The 22,180-nt window shown below is 43.1% G+C and overlaps 1 protein-coding gene across 2 annotated transcripts in view; it reads right to left on the bottom strand.

The window, feature by feature from the left end:
• LOC139815235 (zinc finger protein castor homolog 1) overlaps nt 1–22,180 on the bottom strand; it is a 75,731-nt gene that overhangs the window by 8,666 nt on the left and 44,885 nt on the right. For both annotated transcript variants that reach the window (XM_071782012.1, XM_071782013.1), the window contains exons 5-7: nt 20,723–21,168; nt 18,050–18,113; nt 53–631 (exon numbers count right to left, since the gene is read on the bottom strand). In XM_071782012.1, coding sequence (XP_071638113.1) covers nt 53–631; nt 18,050–18,113; nt 20,723–21,168 — 1,089 coding nt within the window. The remainder of the gene's footprint in view (nt 1–52; nt 632–18,049; nt 18,114–20,722; nt 21,169–22,180) is intronic.

Here is a 22,180-nt window from a genome sequence, read left to right as displayed (position 1 = left end):
TCGACCTAAAACGCGGGCGAGCGCATTAATCACGCGAGCATTCGTTCCTTACCCATATCGGCCTTATTTTTGAACGTGTACCGACATCCCTGTCGACGACAGTGAAAGTGCGTGGTCCGTTGTCCAACGAATTGACAATGGTCAGTCGCGCAACTCTCGGTGGCCCGAAATCGCTGGAAGCCCTCTTGTATGATGGCCGAGTCCTTGCGATGGTAATTCGCGTGCATCTGCACGTCCGATGTCGATATGTATACCTTGTCGCAATTCTCGTGGATGCAATGATAGTGGGTCTGCTTTCTATTGTGCGGACAGGCCCGGCCAGGGTGCTTTTCCGAACAATCGTCCATCGGCGAGTACCTCATGAAGCCGTGCTGCAAGGACTCGTCCCTCTTCTTATGCCACTTGAAGTGCCTGATCATTTCCTCCTTCTTCACAAACACCCTCCCGCTACAGTCCAGACAATGAAAGTGCTCTCTGCAGCCCAGTTCTTTGCAGTACGTACTGCCGCATTCTTGACTGGATGTATATCTCCTCACATATCGGGAATAATCGATGATCGGTTGGGACACGGACGTCTTGGAACCACTCATCAGAGAATCCGCTACCGGAGACATACTCTGCCTGAGCAAGGCTGTGACAAACGAGGGAGGATCGTATTTATTAAATTAAATCGATTAATTATTAAGTCGACGTACGAAAAAAGATTTCATAAAAAAAAATAAAATCAAATAAACAAGAATATTTTGATAACGATTGTCTGCTTTTATTTAATATAGAATAGATATTACGTTAATATAATTTTTATTTAGCGCATAATATATGCTATATTAACGAAATATTTGTTAATAAATACTGTCGTAAATCTAAAAGTTACATCAAATTTCGAATTTAAAAATCGACAGATCTCAGCGGATCACAGACTGCCCTAGAAATCTGCGCGAGGTTTCCTTCTCGTCACGACTTTCCGTGCGAGCCAGATGGGTATTCGGTCGATACCAGCTGGTTCGCTGGTACACTTCCCTCCACAAGCAACCATCTTATTTTACCGACCGTGTGTTCTGGGCAATGGCAATACTATCATTCTGGATAATACGGTTCGCGTTTAAATCGCCAGAGGAGACGCGCATACCAGAATGACTTCTGATACACATACCGCGAGTTATGAGCGCACCGTTCGTCGACCTATAGCACTCTCCCGCGCGACCGAAAACTGGTTGTCCGATGGGCGCGCATGGGTATACCGCGAAATAAAAGAGAGAGAGAGAGAGAGAGAGAGAGAGAGAGAGAAAGAGCGAAAAAAAGAGAGCGCGGGAGAGGAAAGAATGGTCGGCGTAAAAAAAACTATCGGGTCGATCGCAATACGCATATGCAAAAAGCGCGGCGTGGCCGCGGGCGAAGCGGAGGCGCGTAAGCATTTACCTCGGCGTGCGCGTTCATAGCTCTCCTAAAAGACTCGAAACGGCCGCGGCACGCAAGAAAATATTGAGCGCGAGACGCAATTCGGTTGACCAATCCTCGCTCGCGATAATTATCTCCCGAGGTAATGCGCACACGAGAGATGGAAATAAATTGCGCGCACACACCACGCCGTTCTCCCCCTTTTTTTTTTGCCTAAACGAATAATTCTACAGTTAAAGCACTCTCAAGTGGTCGTATTTGCATTTCTTGTCAGAATGTATTTAAATTTTATTATTCGGGCACGCCGAATGCCGCGGGGCCGGCAAACCTCTTCCACAACTGCCCACTTGTGCTTTTCCGCCGGGCATTAGATTGACACATTGTAACATCGAAGAAATTCAAATCTGCAAAATTAAGCAGCATGAGATGTGACGTACGAAAAGATAATTGTATATAATAGCTAGACCATATAAATGAATTAAGAACAAAGGGACATTGCAGCCACATTGATTTATTGGACGCTGCGGAGCCGATCATAGGAAGATAACAAATCATGTGTCACATGGCCCGAAACCGAGTGTCCTCCGGGCTCGAGTGTTTTAATCCTACAACATCTATCACACGCGTCATCCAGCGTTTGGTGCACCCTACCAGGACGAGGTCGATTCTCAGAAATTCCTACTTGCTGACTGCAAGGCGCGCGCGTTTGAATGCCCGCGTGTTCAGGAACGAGTTTAAAAATTGTCGAATATTTCTCGTGGTTCGCGAGGACTCCCCGCTCTTCGTGGTATATATGTGCCGTCAGAAACGGAGGGAACGCGCGTACATTGGCCGTTCGTGCGTTTCTGCAAGAGCGTATACGCGCCTCAGTACAAAAAGAGAAAGGGTTTAGTCTGCAGAGAGAAAGAGAGAGAAAGCGAAGAAAGAGGGACGAGTGTTACAAGAGGGAAAAAAGTGTGGCGAGGGAGAATTCGGCGCACATTATTCTCCTGCGATATAACGGAGAAACGTAGATCTTTGGATAGATGCAGCGAGTCTTTTACACACCTTATTATACGTTATTTCTACGCGAATCCGAAAGTTCTCCCGGCCCTCACGTGGATCGGATCGCTCCTCTCCAGCGAAGTCGAGTAACTCCGGCCGATTTAATAATAAGCGCCGGTGTCACCGGATATGCTTCCAGTTACGCGTCGTTGCGTAACATTCGGTTACGGCGATTAACTTATCCTTTGGCTGAGTAATTACGCAACGTAGCTGCGTATCTCGATGTCGCATATCTCGCGCAGCCGCTCATTAAAGGCACCTTTGGCTTTCACGCTGCGGGAAACTATTGTTTGCACAAATTTATAATCCGCGTTGGCTTGGCTGCCGCCGCGCTATACGTTGTTTGCCGGGTCGAAGCTTCAAGTACGTAATCGAGGAGTGCTCCTTCTCGGGCCAAGGCCTACGTACAAGGCATCGACGTATTAATCGAAGATAAATATCAAACAACCAGAGTTCGTCCCGGGAGAATATAATGTGCACACGGTTTGACCAATTCCTCTTTCGTATCCAAGAATGTCAAACATTTCGACGCTTAATTATGCAAACCGGGAAGCGTGCCAAAATCGTGATAGTACGTAAGTGAAACACACCGCAGCCTTGAAACGCCTCGAAGAAAGAAAAAACTGATCGATTTACAGTCTCGGAACACAACGAATGACGTCGTTCAAATTAAAACACTTGATGTTACGGAAAAGGATAGAACGTCTCATATTCCACCTTATTATTTGCAACGTTAATATATCCAATTAATTTTAACTTTAATTTTAACTCAAAATAAATTTAATTAATTTTAATTACATGATTAAGTTCGAATAGCGAGAAACAACAGTGTTCTGAGTCACGATTCGAAATTCAAACTCTAGAAAATTAAATTTTATGAAAACTCGTCATGCTTATTAAGTATTGCATCGCAAAAAAATGTAAGATGATCTAATGCTCCCCTTCCACGAGAAGGGGGAGTATTATATACCACCCACACGGAACCACGCATGTTACCGATGGCACCAAATGGAGAATATGCACGACGTGACGGGGCTTAAAGAGCAAATCTTAAAAAATATGTGAAACCCCCAGGACGACACGTAGTCAGGAGGACTCCCTTCCTCCTCGCATCCAGCGGCTTTGAGCTCGAACCCTTTTATACGTAGTTCTTAAAGCTGCTCAGAGAGCGGGAAGTCGGGAGCCGATCCCAAACCGTGGAGAGATGGAAACGGGACAACCATCCGAGAGCCGAGAGGCGCGGCGAGAAGGGAGTCTAAAATTTTCAAAAAGACCCGAACCTGAAAAGACCCCGTATTTCAGGGTCGCTTTCCTTTTTTATCATTTAATCCGTGGGCCGAGCGAATAACCCTTTATACGAGGTACCACGCAGAAAACGGTCGCTACCTCCATCGTGCGCTCATGCGCGCGCGTATCGTTCCCTCTCGCTCTCTCGCTCGGTGCACTTACACGTGTGCTCACACGTACGTTTATATACGCGCGCACGGAGGGGTTCACGCAACCTATGAAAGTGCGTGTTTGGATAATGCGTGGAGTGCCCGCTGCGCTCGCCAATTCGTCGTCTTAGCCACGGCGACCCCCATTGAACGCTTTTTCTTCTCGAGAGGTTCTAAATACCGGTGAAAAAAAGAAATATGTGAACAAGCACCGAAGTACATGCCCTCACTCGCCGCTTTTTCCTTTACCCCCGGTTAGGTCTGCAACCCTTCCTCGATGGTCCTCGTCGCGACATTGTTTCCGGAAAAATGGCTTTGCGAATGGTACCGCCGCGCCACGCCGACCAGATGCGATTTAATAACCCAGAATCAACGTTAGAGTACTTCATATCGATTCGCAGCACTTCTGCCGTATGGCGAGCGAACAAAGGCTAATTTCCTTATCTTTATATTTTGTTCCCAATATACGATAGTTGCCACAAGATACCCATTCTGAACGACATAATGAAATATACATTTGACGAAATTACAGTCAATCCAAGATATTTTGCATTGGAAATTCATAATATTACGCCGTATTTTTAACGCAATCAGAACATGCTGGATATAGTTCGATAATAGGTAATTGAATATGTCAATAGCAATCGTTTGTATTAATACGAGTAAAAGTCAACTGACTATCGTGACCGATGGGTTTCTAACGTCTGTCCAAACGCGAGCACGGAGTATGTCGGCGCCAGCATCAGCGGGAACTCGTACAAAGGGAGAATATATAGGGAAAGAGTAGGTGATAAGGGGAACCGAGAGGCGAAGTGAAGAAATGTGAGAGGGAGAAAGTGAACGGAAAGGGAGAGAAAGAGAGAGCGAGCGACACTAAACTATTCTAAGATCCGCGAGAGTGTCGCGAACTTATTGTCTCTCGGCAAATGCGGCGGCGTTATTTCTGTCAAAATTACGTTATGGTTCCTATTCTCCCGTCCCGTACCCCTACTATTTAGCACCTTTTTTCTTTCTGTGTATAGCCTGTTTCTACTTATCTCTCGCTTCCCAATCCATCCATCCATCGCGCTCTCTTATCCCTCAGCTGTATGTTTCTCTCTTTTTCTGCTCCACGCTGCGTTTCTCGAAGCAATAATCATCGGATTCCGGAATAAACATTACATGGATTGCATAGTGAGAATGATGAATGCACACGTATAATTTCATCAAAGAGAGATCTACTTTTTTGTTATTTTTTTGTCGAGCTAATATCAAGAAAATTGTTCATCTGCAAATCTTTTAATGATAAAAAACCCAGCATTTAAAGTCTCGAAAATTTCCATTCTTTAAACGTTGTTAGTCATTCTCAATTGACTAAAAATCATCGCAAAGCTCTAAGTGGTCTATTAGCTTCTAACGTGACAAAACTTAATTCAAAATACATTTCTGGAATAATTGGCGCCACAAAGAGATTGCCGTCACCCGTTTAGCACCTTCTCTGTTGGCGTGACGTCGCCGCATTTCTTCTGGAGACTCATCCTTTTCTTATTGCCCGACGCGACCGTCGTAGGCTGTAGAATCATTCGGGACGAGAATAAACGTCGTTATGGCCGTTCTCCCATTCGTGGCGAACGGGTTCATTATAATTAGTCCGCCCTCTTTACCGGGGGAGGTAGCGCGAGGTGAAGACCAAAGGAGAGAAAGAAAGGATAGGTTCATCGCCGACCCCGCATCGCTCTGTTTTGACTTCGTCCAAGACTTCCATATTCGCACAAGTTGATCTTGATTGATGCACATCAAATGCAATTGATTTCAATGTTGGATCGTTTCATGATATCTCATAACAAAAAAAGAATCATCTTCATAGAGATATCGCCTAATTAAATTTTAAACGAACTGAATTGTCAAATGAATGATTTAAACCGCTTAATATAGCTATGCATAAGAAATTTTAGAGATTTGATAACAGATTTTTAATAATTCAGAAAGATTCGATCTCTCACTACACTCTTATTGTTTCCACTTCGGTGCGCACATGCCTAATGTACCTTCTTTCATCCAATCAACGTCAGCGCAGTTAGCTTATGCAACTCGACGATCTCAACGTAACGGCTTTAAGAAACGGGTACACGTGTCGTGACTTTCCTGTCGGAGAATCGAGCGTTAAACAGATGCTTGCAGATGCGAGCGTCGACGTGATGATACCGCCTTAGGATTTACAGCATACAAGCGACAATTTTACGATTGGCGCCACGATCATTCCTTTCGCGACGCTAGCATTAATTTAAGGAAATCGAGAAAACAGTAAAAGATCGGACTTGCCTATCAGCCTTTTATATCGCAAAAATAATATCTTGAATTAAAACGAATTGAAACACGCCGCTTTAATTCTGCTTTCCTTCGATTTTGTTTCACAACGGCGCGTTTGTTAATATCGTGGCACCGGTATCGCTTTACCCACAGTAAATGAACGGGGGGGTTCACCAGTCTCTCTTTCTTTAATCCGGCTCGCCCTCGTCCCGCCGGACGCTGTCGCGTATAGATTTTTTTCGGGGCAGTATTACACGCGTACTACTTAATACACCCTCTTACTCTCCTTCCCCTTTCCCTTGACCCCCTTCTACAACCCCTTCCTTTTTAGAACGTTGCGAACCCTCTGCGCCCTTACTTATGACGGGCGTGTTAAATTTAACGAAGGGACGCGTTGCTGTGCCAAATATTCGGATACAATTTTCAAATCAAACGTACAAATAAATTCTCGCTCTTTATCGATATAAAATAATTCTGCAAAATTGTATTCTTTGTCAAAGAATTTCGGCATTCTATAATTTCTGTCTACATTTGTAACAGAATGTTCTGATATGATCATACGTAGATATATAAGTATGTTGGTGTTTGAGAGCATAACGAGAGTAGAAAACACTGACAGTGAAAACACTAGTACGAAGCTTTTGTCTTGATGTCGGAGACAAGGATGCGATACTCGGCACTTAATACCCTTCCTCCAGTTTTCACATCTAGCCCCCAGTTTTACACTAAACGCACTCCCTCGTGAGCTTACTTACGTAGGACGCGCAAAGTTTTTACGAGGGGAAATTCTGTGTGTAACATTAGGCCCGATATAAGCGCGCGCAATCTACCCCCTCGCACGCACACGATTTCTCCCTCCATTGGCCCCCAAAAAATAAACAGAAGCGAACCCTTTCTACAAATTCAAATAGCCGGAAGGGGAAACCGCCGCGCCGTGCCGGCTTGTTCCTCGCGATCCTCTTTCTCGCTGCTCTTTGTTCGACTTTCGAAAACTTTTCGGCGAACCCGACAAAACGCGGCTCGCCACGGATCGGCGATCCGCTGTCAAAACAAGAAATTCGATTCCCGTGATCGAGAGAGAAAGAGTCTCCCTCACTCGCGCGATAGATCTTCATTCAGTGAATTTTTTGGCGCGGGGGGCGACACGGGGTAGCGCGGATGAAGAAATAAAGAGATTCGACATCGGGGAAATCTATCAATGATAAAAGTCGTAATAAAACATTGGAAACCGATTACCCCTATTGGTGATCGAATAAGGTCAAAGGGAAACGATTTGTCGCAGCTATTGGCAATTGTAAAACCGTCAAAGCCAATTGAATTATGACTCAAAATATTAGTATTAATATTAAAAATGTAACTAAATGTTTATCAGCAATTCTCAACTGCGACTGGAAATAGTCATCTTACTGTTCGCACATTGATATTTTATTTATGACTGTCCGATTAATAAAGTTCACATCGACTGTTAATGATCAATGTAATATTGTGCTTTCCGCCTGCTGGTCATGTAATCTTCAGGTACCGCGCTGCGTAAGACCAGATTAGCGTTAATCGTTTCGTGTTAGCTTTCTAGAGAATTAAGTCCTCCTTTCACTCGTTCGCCTTTGCTGGTCTGGCCAGCGGTTAGTAAAACGACTGCGTTCATCTGTCTTCATCTGTTTCGAATTTGAAGTAGCGGCGTGCGTGATAAACAAGAGTTGTAATACGCACGATGCCAACAGCGTCGATCGCGATGGCAACAGTGGTCGGTTATCTGTCCGCGTTAATAATGGCATGCCAATAAACAATTTCATTTCCGCGAGGAAAATTATGGGCGAGCACGCGCAATGGATTCTCAGCTTCATATTTCTCGCAGGATGGTTTTTTGTTTCTCCCACTTCGCCATGTTGCCTGAGAAAAGCGCGCCCGAGTCACAGCTCGGTGCGGCCGGCTCGTTAACGGAAATTTACGACAAACTGGCACAACGAGCTTGCTCTATCCGCGTCATACAGACTCACATGTGTACCGGGAAGGTATCCTTCTGATGCGCGAACGCGCCCGCGCCGATTTTTCTCTTATCCGCACCGCACCGGTACGAAGCATTCCGAAGTTTTACTAAGTACCGCACAGCAGCCGTGATTTACGAGATCGCGTATCCAATAACTTTGAATATTCTTGGGGCGCGGTTATACGACTGTTAGCTTAACAAGGCGGTTAGACGAGCGCATAACGAGCGCGGGTTACTATTTAAGCGCGCCACTATTTTTCATCGACGCCAAGAATCATGAAATTATTCTCTTGCTTTTCTCCCATTTCGCCTTCTGTGGTATGCCAAGCAACGTCCGAATGCAGCTTTACTTGTGGCTTTATAATAAGATCTATCAAAAAATTATATGATTTAACAATGACTGCAAGTTTAAAAATATTCTGCAAAAATCACAAAAAATGATTATTTTTCTAAGAATCATTTCCAAGAATTATATTATTATCAATATCTTATTGTTTTAATTATTATCTCGCTCATACTTTAGAGTGTTTTCAATAACCATTTTGAGCTTTTAAATGTTCTTGCGCCAAAGCGGTCTTCGATCACGCTTCGAGCAACGATTCGTCAATTGGCTATTTTTCAACACTAGCATTGGCAGCCCGCACGATTTCGAAAGACCGAGGGTCGTCCACAGCGGGGTAATTAAATTTAGAATATTTTTTAAATTTCTCCGATTCCACTCGCATGATTTGGCACGCGTTGCGCCTATCGTCTCCGCCTCGTTGTGCGAACAGGCAAAGAAAGAGATGCAAAGCGTGAAAGAGAAAAACAGGCAGGAACAGTTCTTGGCGATCTTTTATATTAGAAAATTCACAAGACCGTATTGATAAATTATCGACATATCAGAGACATTTGGAAAGTATTCATTAACGAAATAGAATGATGCAAAAATTAATATATACATCAAATATATTAGAATTTAAATTGAAAATAATAATGCTATATAATAGATTCAATATTAATTTTTAATATTAATTATTCTCTATATATCATAAGACATTGAGTAAATTTACTTTTCATAATATGTAATACTATATCTCATTACATATACATCAAAGTTTAAAAAAGATTTATTGATTTATGCGTTAATCAATAGCAAATGATCTATAATGAAAAACTCATCCCCGTATCCAAATCCTTTCACACACGGCTTTGACCCTCTGAATCTTCTCGGCCGTTTTAGTTTGGCCTAGCGCTAAAACAATCAGCGACTTCGTGGTCTTGGTCTCGACCCTCTTCGACCCTCTTTAGCTCTCTCTTTCTCTTTCTTCTCTCTTTCTCTCTCCTTCTCTTTCTTTCTCTCGGCCGTTTCCACCGCGCGCCGGTACTCGCACGGAGGCCGCCAATTCTCCTTTTTCTTGCTTTTCGCGTCAAGCGCGAAATAACAGACGGACGACCGATGGAGCCGGAGGGGTGCCGAAGGGGAGGCAACGAAGAAGGAAGAGTCGAAGAGCTAACTCGAATTACTAAAACGCCGAAGTGGCAACGAGCTCCGGGCGAGCGAGTTACGGCGAGGAGCGCGCGGCGAAGAGCGCGAGACACGAGGGAGGAGAAAAGGTCTATTTATTAACGACGAGCTCGCGAGAGTCTGCGGTTTTCTTCGTTCTCGGGGAAAAGCAGGCCGCGCATCACAGATCACAGAGGATTCGCAGAAGAACGGAAAAGCAGCACCGTGCAATGTGCTAAAGTCGAGTGTTAAAACGCCGGCTGCTTTTTCAGTCGTTCTGAGACAATCGTTTCTGATGTCTGACAGAATTATCTCACGCTCGTTACAGCTATCAACGTTCCACTGAACATCGACATGCAATATCAAGCGCTCTTCATGACAGAATAAATGAAAAAAAAAAAGAAAGAAATATCGTCGAAAGAACTTGGACCGACATCATCATGCGTACCGATCTCGGAAATATATACATATATATATCACGGCCCGTAAATCACCGTTTACTTTGTGATCGGAACCGGGAAGAATTAATCGCGGACACGTTGACTATAATGTTTCACCATGTATAACGAACTTTGTACGGCCCATTACCAGCCAGGACTCCGACGACAAATGAAACACGCAGCGCCGACGAAGAACCAGAGTCAGTAACGCGACAGAATGCAGAACAGTGGAAACGCAAAACGTTCTTGTGTAGAGAAGAGTTGCCTCTTCTTCCCCGCCGGAGAGAAGCGCGTTCCTTTCAATCTCTTTTTCGTCTTCTCTCTTCTTTCGCGTTCCCTGCGATGCTCCCCTCGGTCCCCTCTCGCCTGCGGCGCGGCGAGGCGCTTCGTTTCGTGATTATATTCTCGAAATAGTCAACCGGATGCCGGCCGACGATGCGCCCGCGGATATTCCGTATATTTCGGGAGACCCTTTTTTCGAGCACAAGTAAGATACGAGAGACGGAAGACGCGGATATGATCTAAAAATCCTGAGTAGAGTGATTCGGTAGGTCCAATTAGATAAGAGCCGATTTAGTCGAGGAAAATGGTAATCAAAAAACATAAAAAGATAGAAGAGCGTCTAATATATTAACTCAAATTGACGTTTAAATTTCGCTGCCGTGTTTATTTTTGATAATGAAAACGCAAGAAATAGCTTAAAACACGTAGGTATAGCATCTGCAATTGAACTGCTTTAAATTGCAGCGGTTACAATCAGTGATTTGCACAGTCGGAAAGGCGCAAAACGCGAAGAAGCCGACAGTCGAGGAAGGCACAGTAGAAAAAGATCGGTCGCTTCGTCTCGCCGCGAGTGTGTCCGAGGGTGCTGACGAGCTGCCGTCGTCTCCTTCTCGGACGAGTGATTGATCAACGATCGGACCCGAGGGACACACCGTGTAATTTTCTCGGCGCGAGTCCACTTTCGAACTCGTCGGAGATGATTAAGAGTCATCCGTCGGCGATGTCTTCATTTCGCGGCAAACGCGGTGAAGGGCTTCACAGACCTATCGACGACGTTTAACTAGGGTGACGTTATAGAGAAGACGTTCCGCGTCTCTGAGATTGATGGCTGTTAACTGTTAGAGCTTGATGGAGATCGTTATTGATTCGATTTGGCTTCCAAGAGTTTGATATTATACCTTTAATTAGAGATTGATTGCAGAGAAATTGTATTTTTCTTATTTTACTTAAAAATTTACCCTTTGTTTGAAATTACAATTATATTTAACTATATACGGCCCGAGATAAGAATGTCGTACAACTCGCACTTCGGAGTTGAACTGCGTTGTTTCGTTTAATTCTAATTTTGTGCGGATAATTCGATATAGCCGATATGAGAATATAGGCATGTTCTTGGCGATTGAAAAATCGCGAAACGACGGCCAAGAAAAAACGAGGACGTGAAGCGACGACAGCAGGGTGGAGGAGACAGGGGAGACCATCGTCCGATCGAGCAACGATGGATTCCTGAGTTTCGAGGACGGCATGCGATTGCCAATAGCTGTTTCCCGATACAAATCGATCGGGGCCAATCGCGCGGCCAACATCGCGGCATTCGTTTCGTCGGTTTCGCAATTCCTTTTTCGAACCAGCCATTTTTATCGTCGCGTCGGTTGCTTCTAGCTTCTTTTACTCTCTCGAAATTGCATATGATAAAATACAACGCAATAAAGTACTGCGAAGAATTGAATTAATTAAGCTGGACACTATAATTAACGGTGCCAGTCAAAATCGTGGCGAGAATGGCGGGATTAAAAATTTGCATAAAACTCTTTCGGCATATATTCCATAATGAGGTAAATGACACGTTGCGCAAGGTGACGAGCGAAATCTCTGGCGTGGATCGTGATCTTCGGGATCATCCTCCGTGCAAAAAACGAGCGTAAACGAGCAGAGATTCGAGAATCCTCTCAGGGGCTTCCACCACTCCTCGGATTCTCGCTCTATTAATTAGCTCGCGGCAGCCTGCCCCCTGCTCTCCGTTAATTTACTCCACGAGTGTATTTTATTTTTCGCAAGGGTCCTAAGCGCGCTCCGGTCCCTTCGGGGTCTGGATCCCGCTCTATTAATTAGCCGAGGCCCTTTTTTCTCCGTGCGCTAAGTTCGCAAGATCCGTCGAATCCTGAACGGGGAAACCGGTGGACGGAGAAAAAGGAGAAGGGGACGTCTGTGGAATTCCAAGATCGATAAAAAGGATGGCAGATATTAATACTACTCTTGGTAGAGGATGATTGGATCTCTAAATATTGACATAAATCTCGTTATCGAAGAGTTCGGAACGTGTTACATTAACGTTCACATTTTTATATGTGATATGTGATTGCTTTTGTTTCAAACCACGCTTCCATAAACATTGTACATTTTAATTATATATATAATAATTATAATATTTAACGTTACATAGCAATAATTAATTGTTTTAATCTCGCCTCTCTATAATCTTCGGCTATTTCACTAACGGTGATTCAATATTCCGTGACATCACCTCCTTTTTATGCAAGCGAAGAGTACAACAAAGAGTACGTTTGCGGAAAAATGTCTTTCTGCAGCCCGATAGCATCGAAGCCACGTAAACGACACGGAACAGAGGGAAAAAAACGAAGAAAGAGTTGAAATCGCCGACTCTGAGAGCTTCGGATTGAAGAGACGAGGGAGGGTTCGGCGACATTGTGGTAGAGCGAAAAATGAGGGACGACATTCCGTCTGTGTACCGATGCATTTCGGTGACCGCCGCGACATCCTTTTAATGCGATGATCGCGATTCTGCGGGAGGTAAGAGATTAATAAAAAGTTGAGGAACGATAAATTAGACCGACGACGGGACGACGCGAGAAGACGTCGCAGAAACGAGGGAGAGAGGGACGAGGATGAAGGGCCCCGTCACTGCCGTTGAGCCCCTTGGGGCCGGTCTGGCGATATAATAAATTTCATATATAAATAATAAAATTTCGTATATCTCCTCCGTCTTTAAGGCGCTGCGGGTTTTTACGAGGCAGGGGATGACGACGGGAAGACGGTGATGACGGGCCGTTTCGCGAGAATGCCTGAGAACATGAGTGGACCACGAATTATGGCGCGAGCATTGTTTGCGTCCACGTTGATGAAATTGGCCATTGTCTGCGCGGCTCTAGGTGCACCACGCAATCGTTACCGCGAGTATGCGATGGTAGAAATTGTTACCGCGTATTTTTATCGCCGTATCGAAAAATCTCGTCGCGAACAATAAAATCTGTCGCCGTCATCACAAACGAAGAAACAGCCCACAGTCAATGTTTCTCAATAATTCGATAAAGCAAAGCGTTTCAAAAAAAGAAAAAAGAAAAAAGCAGAACGACGCAGGCTGTAATTTACCTGTCAAATATTTACTTAGCGGTTAATTCGTAAAGTTTCAACCCCTTCGAAGCGTGGCGGACGGCGCGTGTAAATTCGTTTAAAAAGTTTCGAATGAACCATGAAATTCGTTTTCTTCTCCGTCTCCGTCGCTCTCTTTCACTGCACGTATCGCTTTTTAATGGTATTTCTTCAAGGCTAACGGTCGCTCGCCCGAGAAACGGACGTGGAAACAAAACAGCGATCGTCTGTCATCACAATCGCGTCATTCAATTTCGAATAATAAAATCCGTTTCGCGAGTTTTAACACAAACGAAAATTACCATGAAAATCAATAGAATTATATGCAAATGAAAAACTATTCCTTTTTTTCTTTTACAGAAACGATTGTTTAAAAGCAAAACTCCATGAAATGACAGATTATACTCTTATCGGGGTTTTTCTCAAATATTATAATATTAAATATTTAATTATTTTTCATTCAAATATAGATATAAAATCTTATAAGTGTTGTTTAATTTCACTTGTTAAATACAATTTTCGAGATATTATTTTTTACAAAAAATATTTCTCAAGATACTCTACGTTACTCCTTAATTGAATAATTTTTAAAGATTATATATAACTGTAGCTATATATGGGGCTCGCGGAAATGATTCGGCAATTCTGTGACTATTATATATACGATTCCTACGATAATAGCCCAACATACCTTTCATAATCATTCAAATTGCTTACCAAAAAGTATATACGAAGGCAGTTAAAATAAAAAAGTCTTCTCCGCGTGTTATGAACAGAAACTAAAGGTCGCTGAGACTTTAACTCTTCGGTGCCTGAATCGTTGCACGTACGTACGTGGATCCGGCAGGTAATCTAGTGGGGGCGGCGGATCGTTCTCTCGGAGAGAAGGGGTCAACGGGAGAAAAAGCAGCGAGGCCCAGGGGGGCTCCTAGCCGGGACTATATGCAGAAAGCGGTGCACCAGTTATTTATCGTAGCTCCTGTTTATGCTTTATTTGTTATTTGCTTGCTTGCTCGGCCGCCTGCCCAGGCTTGCAACCCATGTAGGCAGGCACACGCGCATCTATGTACACCTACAATATCCATCTTCCAGACTCGTGATTTCGCGTTAACGAGTCTGTTTCGTGTAATTAGATATGTTGAGGGAGTCGTTTATGTAACAATTCCTCCCTCGATTCTATCAAAGAAAAACGTAATTCTAACAATTACTGTCTTCTAAGATAACTATTTAATTGCGACTTAATTACTCAAAACGATATATGTGCACACAACATATAAGAGACAGATAATTAAAAATCAATAAAAAAATATTAAGATAAATGATGAATTTTTTCTAAACTGTTAACGCTGTCATATTTCAAAGATTATGCGCCTCGACTAATTAAGTGATTCTCTTTACGAATTGACAGATGCGATCGTTAGCAATCGACGATGTCGATATCACTCACAGTCGTAGCGCGATAGCGAGGCTTAATTAAATTGTATTTGTACGAAATTGATGGTTACAGATATCAATGAGGCCATTAAACTTCTTCGTAAACTTATGTCGAACAGGTGCAGCCTGGTGGCACGTACAACGGCGATAATTGTTAAAGTCGTAAATTGTTATAATTAGTAAAGTCCACTGGTAGAATTTGGCGATCGAGAAAAATGCCTTTCATCTAGATAGATCAAGATGATGGAGTGTGAATTATTTTCTTTCTTTTTCCTCCAAAGATATATCTCACTTATTGAATTTATGTTCAGCGATAAAGCAGTTTCAATCATAGAAGGTTTATTCCTTAGTTTAACGAGTCTGCAAAGATGCAGTATAATCTGATGTTTTGGAATATTAATATCGAAGTTACACGGTATATACATATGTATGCGATTTGATTGCGGAAAATTTATCTGACCAATTAAGAGCGGAGAGAAGCTTTATTAATTTAAAATTAATTTTTAAATGAGTTAAATGATACCAGAACTGGAAAATTTATGCTCACAATAGAAAAATATAGTAATCTAATGTGCAAGATATCAATTTCAAAATGAAAATAAAAGCGAGATTATTGATCTGTATAGATAGACGTAATAGCCTACTTTTCGAGATACCAATCTTGGTAAATGACAGACTGATAGCAATTCCGGAAAGCTCATGCTTGTGGCGAATCTACCGAAGCTTAACAGACTAATGTTCGAATTACCAATCTCGCACAAGCACATCATACGTTTACATTGCACGTCGTTGATGGTCATCTTCTTCACGATGTAATGAAGGCACCTCGACGAAGACAAGGTGGCAGCGGCACGTCGATGTCAAACGCGGAGAATTAAAAGGACGACGACGGTATCGGGAGCGCACGAGGGGGGAAAATAGGAGGATAGCATCTTCAGTGAGGAGAAGAAGGAGAAAGAGGAGGAGGAAGGGGTGCACGGGGCTTACGGGAGGAGAAGGGGGAGGGAGAGACGAGAGAGGAGAGTCGAAGACACTGCGAGAAAGAGAGAATAATGCGTTAAAGCAGCAACCAGCAACTACTCTAATTGGCCACTTTGTCCATTTATTCGATTTATTTAAATTATGGGACAATTGACAGTAGGCATTCTATTTTTTAAATCTCCCCGGCCAACCGGCTGATTGGGCAAGATTGGCGTGAGACACTGGCCCCACAGATTCCCCAGTTGTGGGCTTAATCAGCTTTGATTGCTAGCGTCTCTCTCTCTCTCTCTCTCTCTCTCTCTCTCTCTCTCTCTCCTTCTCTCTCTCTCTCTCTCTCTCTCTCTCTCTCTGTCCACATCTCTTTCTCTCAGCATTTTCTTTCTCTTTCCCTTTCCACGTACGCATGCGTTCACGTCTCTATCTTTTTCTCGCATGCCCGCGTTCTCTTTCTTTCGCCGATACCCCTTTGCCTCCGCGTTTGCCTGCTTAGTCGCGCGCGAACAACGTACACATTTATTTTATTCCATTTCGCAGCAGATCCCACCGCGCGTTTAATATCGTCCGGCCGCCGTTGGATTGGCCGATCCGAAATTGTGGGAATATGTCACTGGACGAGAAAATCCAACGGAGGCCGCCCACTCTCTCTTTCTCTACTTGATGTTCTTTCTGCGTGTACCCTTCTTCGTCGTGAATGCCGTGATTTCCGTCGCAGTATCTTTTCGCGGTTTCGACGAGCGAGAATTGCGCGACAAACCGCAAATTACGAATAATTTGCAAACGTTTTTCGAGAAAAATGATGGTTCGCGTGCCGATAGTAAAATGACGGCGGGGAGAGCAACGATTGATCTTAATGGTGCCTCGGAGGAACATCGGCATCTTTATGTAATACAGAGCTCCATCCATTACCGCATGCAGCGAGCAATATTTCCACGCAATCATGGATTTCCGATTTCATCATAATAATGATTAATTTAAAAATATCCTGTATCACGGGATATTAATCACAGAAACAGTCTTTACAGTAATTAATGAAATCAAAACTTGCTACAAAGCTTTGATTTTTTTCTTTAAGTATTTAGATATACATTTAGGTATATATTGCGCGTTTACGTATTTCGAAGTATTCAGAGTACACAAAGTAAGTTTTCAAAGAAGTATGGGAAAAAATATAGAGAGATTGATAAATCCTGGGTTTCTTTTATCACTGGCGGTCGAAGCAACCCCCCCTCGAGCCCCTCGTGGGAGCCGCGTTGGCACTCATCCCATTTCCTTGATAATTCCCATAATGCTGTGGGCGGATATTCCAATAAAGGGGGAACAGCCCCTGGGTACAAAACACTGAAAGCGACGGACGGCCGCGATTCGTCAGGTTGCGCCACGATTCACGGGTTTGCGAGGATCGAGACAAATAAAGGCTGCAGGGAGAGCCGACGGCACTGGAGAGCCGGCTTACGTATAGCTTCAGATTTGTCACGTGGCATGCAGGAATGCGCGATAATTACTCAAAGATGCGGGCCCACTGTGCTTGGTGCACGCTGGATGCGCGATTTCTCCAGGCTTGTTCTCCACGCGTAGCGGTCGCGATTATTAATTCTCGTTGGGAAATCCGCTTTGAAGGAGAAACGGAAATGGATTTTCTCTTGAGTGGAAACATTTCATAGCAAAGATAATTTTTGCATCGAGGATATACGAGAAGAAGCGAAATCGCTGCTGATAAAACTTTCAAATTTGACTTGAATTTTTTGCAAACGAATGTTCAATTCGTCGCACACATCCGATCGCTTCCGCAGCCGGAATACATGCGGCCAGACTTCTGGCGTACGCGAACGTGAACGCGAACGCATACCAATTATTTCTATCCCGACGCCGTTAAAGGTCAGGCGTCGTCGTGCGTTCGATCGGCAACATTGTCTCTGTTCTAATCATAGATTCGTTCAACGATTAAAGCTGTCGATTACAAATCACCTGGACTAACCAGATCGCGGCGGCGAACGTCGACGACGATTTCGCATCCGCCACTGTCGAGTCTTTTTCCGCTTCGTTGTTTTTTTTTTTCACCTTCCTTTTGTTCGCGCAAGCAGGGTCATCGAACGCGGCAGTCTCGATTCGAATCTAATTACGATCCCGATAATTCCGTCAGCAGGAGGAAATAGTAACTCACCGGAAACCTTCGGGTCAGCTGCCTCCACCTTCATCGCCGCCAGGCTCGCTATTGTCGGCGGTACCTAAAAGAAATACATTACGATGTACAATGCACCGGCGTGCCCAGGGCCGTACGCGAACGAAGGGGACGAAGCGAAAGGGAGACCCTGCCGCCCACGCGGTAGACGCGAGATGTTTCCGTAAAATCTATTGTACAAAAGACCGGCTATTCCGCGAACTAATCGCGTTATTGCCTTAGGCTCGCTCGTAATGGCCGTTTAATATCCTTCGTTAACCCTACTGCTACCAAGTAATGAAATTACCTACGGGCATATCTACCACGGTATTTCAATTTTGAGTAACTAACTTTTATATATCGACGCGCTGCATATTCCATTCTTTCATTTACGAAACGATGTTACATTTATCGAATAATCGAGCAAATACTAAAATTAAAATCAGAAGTCCTAAGAAAAGACACTATCTCGGAGGGAGAGAGATCGGACGAAGACACTTGTCGGAAGCCCCATCGCGGTTCAAATTATTCGAATACTGTACGATTTCTGAAGCCTTAGCTAAGATCTGATCCAACGATGTCGTTGAATTTACGAACCGGTTACTACATCGTCATCCATCTACCGCTGTCGTTCCCTCTTCTTTCATCGGCGTTGAGCTTTCCGTTTGTCTTGAAAATTATTCACGATTTGATTTACTCTTTGAATTAAATAGAGCGAATAAAGTAACTTGTTATTAAAACTTGAAGAAATTTTATCTCGGCGCGTAAATTTATTGAAAATTTCGAATTACTTTTCGTATATAATTACTGCATAAACGTATTCTATTACGCTGTGACGCGTCAATGCATTATCGTTCGACGAGATTCTTCGTACCGATCTGTGAACTTCACTCCTAACAAGATGCAACGTCTCGTGCGCCCGATCGAACGCGCACCGGAACAATCGATTAATTCCATCGAATCTAATAGAACTCGCCTCACGTACGTGACCATTGCGTTCCATCAATTCTGCAATCTCTAATCGAACATTTATATTCCTCGTTCATAATTATCGGCGACCTTCCGTGCCTAATATTACGGATTGCAGCGTATCGCGCATAATAACGTCGAGGGAACGTAGAGAGGATGGTTGGGAAAATCTTTTCGCATGCCCCATCGTGATTCTGAGGAGAGAAGAGTGGAATGAAGAACAAGATACGTTTATAGTCGCGATATACATTCTAAATTAATGTACTTATCGCGGACGAAAAAATTCGCAAGGAGAAAACGCGGACGCGAGGAAACAAATGGAAAATAATGTGCATCACGATGTATATAATGCGGACGTGTGCACCAAGGCACGGAGGGGGAAACGCGAAGAGGGCGAAGAAAGAGAAAAAGATCGGAATGGGACAGGGGTAGGGCGAGAAGAGTGGTGACGAGAAGGAAGAAGAGAATCGAAGAGGAGAGATAGAGAGAAGAGGAGAGTATAGGAGAGGGTAACGATAAGAGAAAGAAAGACGATGATAAAAGGGGAAGAGAAAGAGGGGGACACGCCGATGAAGGAAAAGGTGGAGGAGGAGGAGGAGGAAGAAGAGGAAGGGTAGAAGTAAGGAGAGAGGCAAAGAGAGGGTATGCGAGAGAGTACAGAGGTATATGAGAAAACAATAGAGCTGATTTGCAAACAATAGAATAACGTTAAGACTCGAGTATTATACGCCGTTGTTACTTCTTGTGCCATAACGCCGGAGAGCATATGCCCATTAATATTCAAAGGCGAAAATAATGTAAACGACACGACAAAAATCGGGGGAATAATTTCAATTCTCCCTGTATGGGATTCCACAGCAGCGATCCCATAGCTGGATCGTCTGCACGCGCGGTTTCGTGTCTCTCCTCTTTGGTATTCTAGCATTTGTACCGCGAAATCACATCGTTGATCATAACTTAATGATAATGCAATAATATTGAATTTTACATCGTCAAAACCTGTTTACCTTAATTTCAATAACAAATATATTTTTCTGTCTTACGTCTTACGAGAAAAGGAATTTGATAAAATGTTTTCGAATTGAGTGTCAAATGTGCTTATAGAAGAAGTAAGTAATGATTTTATTGTAAAATATTTTGCAATTTTTATATTTACCAAGAATACGGAATTTTTTGAGCCAGCGAGTTGTAGAAATAAATAGTTGGATAAATAACAGAAAACTCGAAGGTATTCAACAAGCGAAATCATCACCAGGCGAAGTCTATATCGACTTTTATTACGACGTATCATAACCGATTGTTCGCGCTTACAATTCTAGGAAGCGCTGAATTATTCTAGCACACTTAAACTCACACAGCTCCCGTTAGTAACTTTATGAGTCGAGTCGGTTGAGTCACCGCGAGTATTGTTTTTGGATAGCCCGCGATTGTCTGGCTTTTGACGAAATATCTCGCGACGATTCAACACAATTCAACTACTTGAAATCTTTAATACGTTCAATAATTGTCCACATTTGCGCCTTTGTCGAATTCCTCGTAATAATGATCTTTAGAATTTGTGAACGATTGTAAAAATTGCTGTTTCAGATCTTAAATGACACTTTCGCAAGAAGTTAAGGTTCAAGTCCATAACCTCGGCTAAAGTGTAATGAACTTTGGGATGGAATCAGATTAAAATAATTATTAGGTTTCAAAGGAAAGACTTACCCTCGGACTGGAATCCTCGGACTCTTCCCGCCTCACATTTTGAAAGAGTACGCTACCCATCTGAGCCTGCAGATTCTGCTGCAGCATCTGCGCCAGCTGCGGATTCTGCGACAAAATCGCTGGATTTTGTTGCAGTAGTTGCGCCAATGCCGGATTTTGCACCAGTATTTGACTTAACGGTGAATTAGACATGGCATGTATGGGATGTTGCTGCTGTTGTTCCTGCGATTGATGCTGTTGCGATTGATGCTGTTGCTGTTGCTGCTGTTGTTGTTGCTGCTGCTGCTGCAGATTCGGGGAGTTTGCGTTTGATGTCTGACAGGATTGCGACAGATTACCAAGAGACGGAATTGCACGTTGCGGACTTTGCGGGGTATGCGGAGGCGTGGGTGGACTTCCTGGCGCCATCGACGAGGCGTCCTTCTCCTCTTTTACCTTCATTTTTCCTATGAGAAAAAGGAAAGAAATTTTAACGTTGTCTATCAAAACATATTAAACATAACAATTTTTTTAAATATTCAAAATACAATAAATTATATACATATACAATACAATAATTTGCGAAACGTAAAGTTGGTATATAGATTCAATGGTTTCGCAATCAATGACGAAGCCGTTTTCGATATCAATAATGATAAATGACTTTTTTCTCGAGAAATCCAAGGTGCGTAATATGTATTATTGGAGCTAACTGAGAAGTGGGGAAAAGAGCTATCTGAATATTGACGTATCAACGTTATTGACGTATTTACGATTCTCCGTGAGGCTTAACAAGAGCCGCGGAATATCTCGAGCGATCCATAAAATATTTAACTTTGACTTCTTATCGGAGCCAATTTTAATAAATGCGTTTTCTAAACAAGCCGACTTCTAAGCAAACCGCAAAGCGAATCGAGTAAAAACAATTAAAACTTACGGACACATTATTTATTAAATAACAACTCGCTGCAATAGCAAGTAAAATTTGTGCATATCTATGCTTGATAAAAGGAGACTCGTATAAGTCTTTTAAATTAAATGAACGCGAAAACTTTGCGCTCTAGAAATGCTCAAGTCTCGATAAGAAGCGTTATAAAATGTAAGCTATCGGCCGGAAATGATCCATTCGGACCAATTCACGATTACTAAATTGAATTACCATTTTTAATTATTCTATTTCAATTATTCTATTTTAATATATCTAGAGAGGTTGTTGTTCAGTGAGTGTATTTTTTCAATTAATAAAAACAGAATGAGTTGAATGAAATAAAAGAATATTGCTTCGCCACTGCCTCAAATAATTTAAATCCTATATTACATACCTATTTAAAAATTTCCAAATATTCTAGAGTTCTGATCTTCGCCAGCATTCTGGCGAGACTGATTCCTCGCAATTACTTTCTTTCGTTCTTTCGTAATTTCAAAAAGACTTTACAGAGGGGTAATATGCTTCCGGATTGGTCTAAAGCTATAACAAGT

This window comes from Temnothorax longispinosus, chromosome 6, assembly GCF_030848805.1.
Source record: "Temnothorax longispinosus isolate EJ_2023e chromosome 6, Tlon_JGU_v1, whole genome shotgun sequence".
NCBI classification, from domain to species: Eukaryota; Metazoa; Arthropoda; class Insecta; order Hymenoptera; family Formicidae; genus Temnothorax; species Temnothorax longispinosus.
Note: the sequence above shows the minus strand (reverse complement) of the source record. Positions and strands in the feature narration are given on the sequence as shown.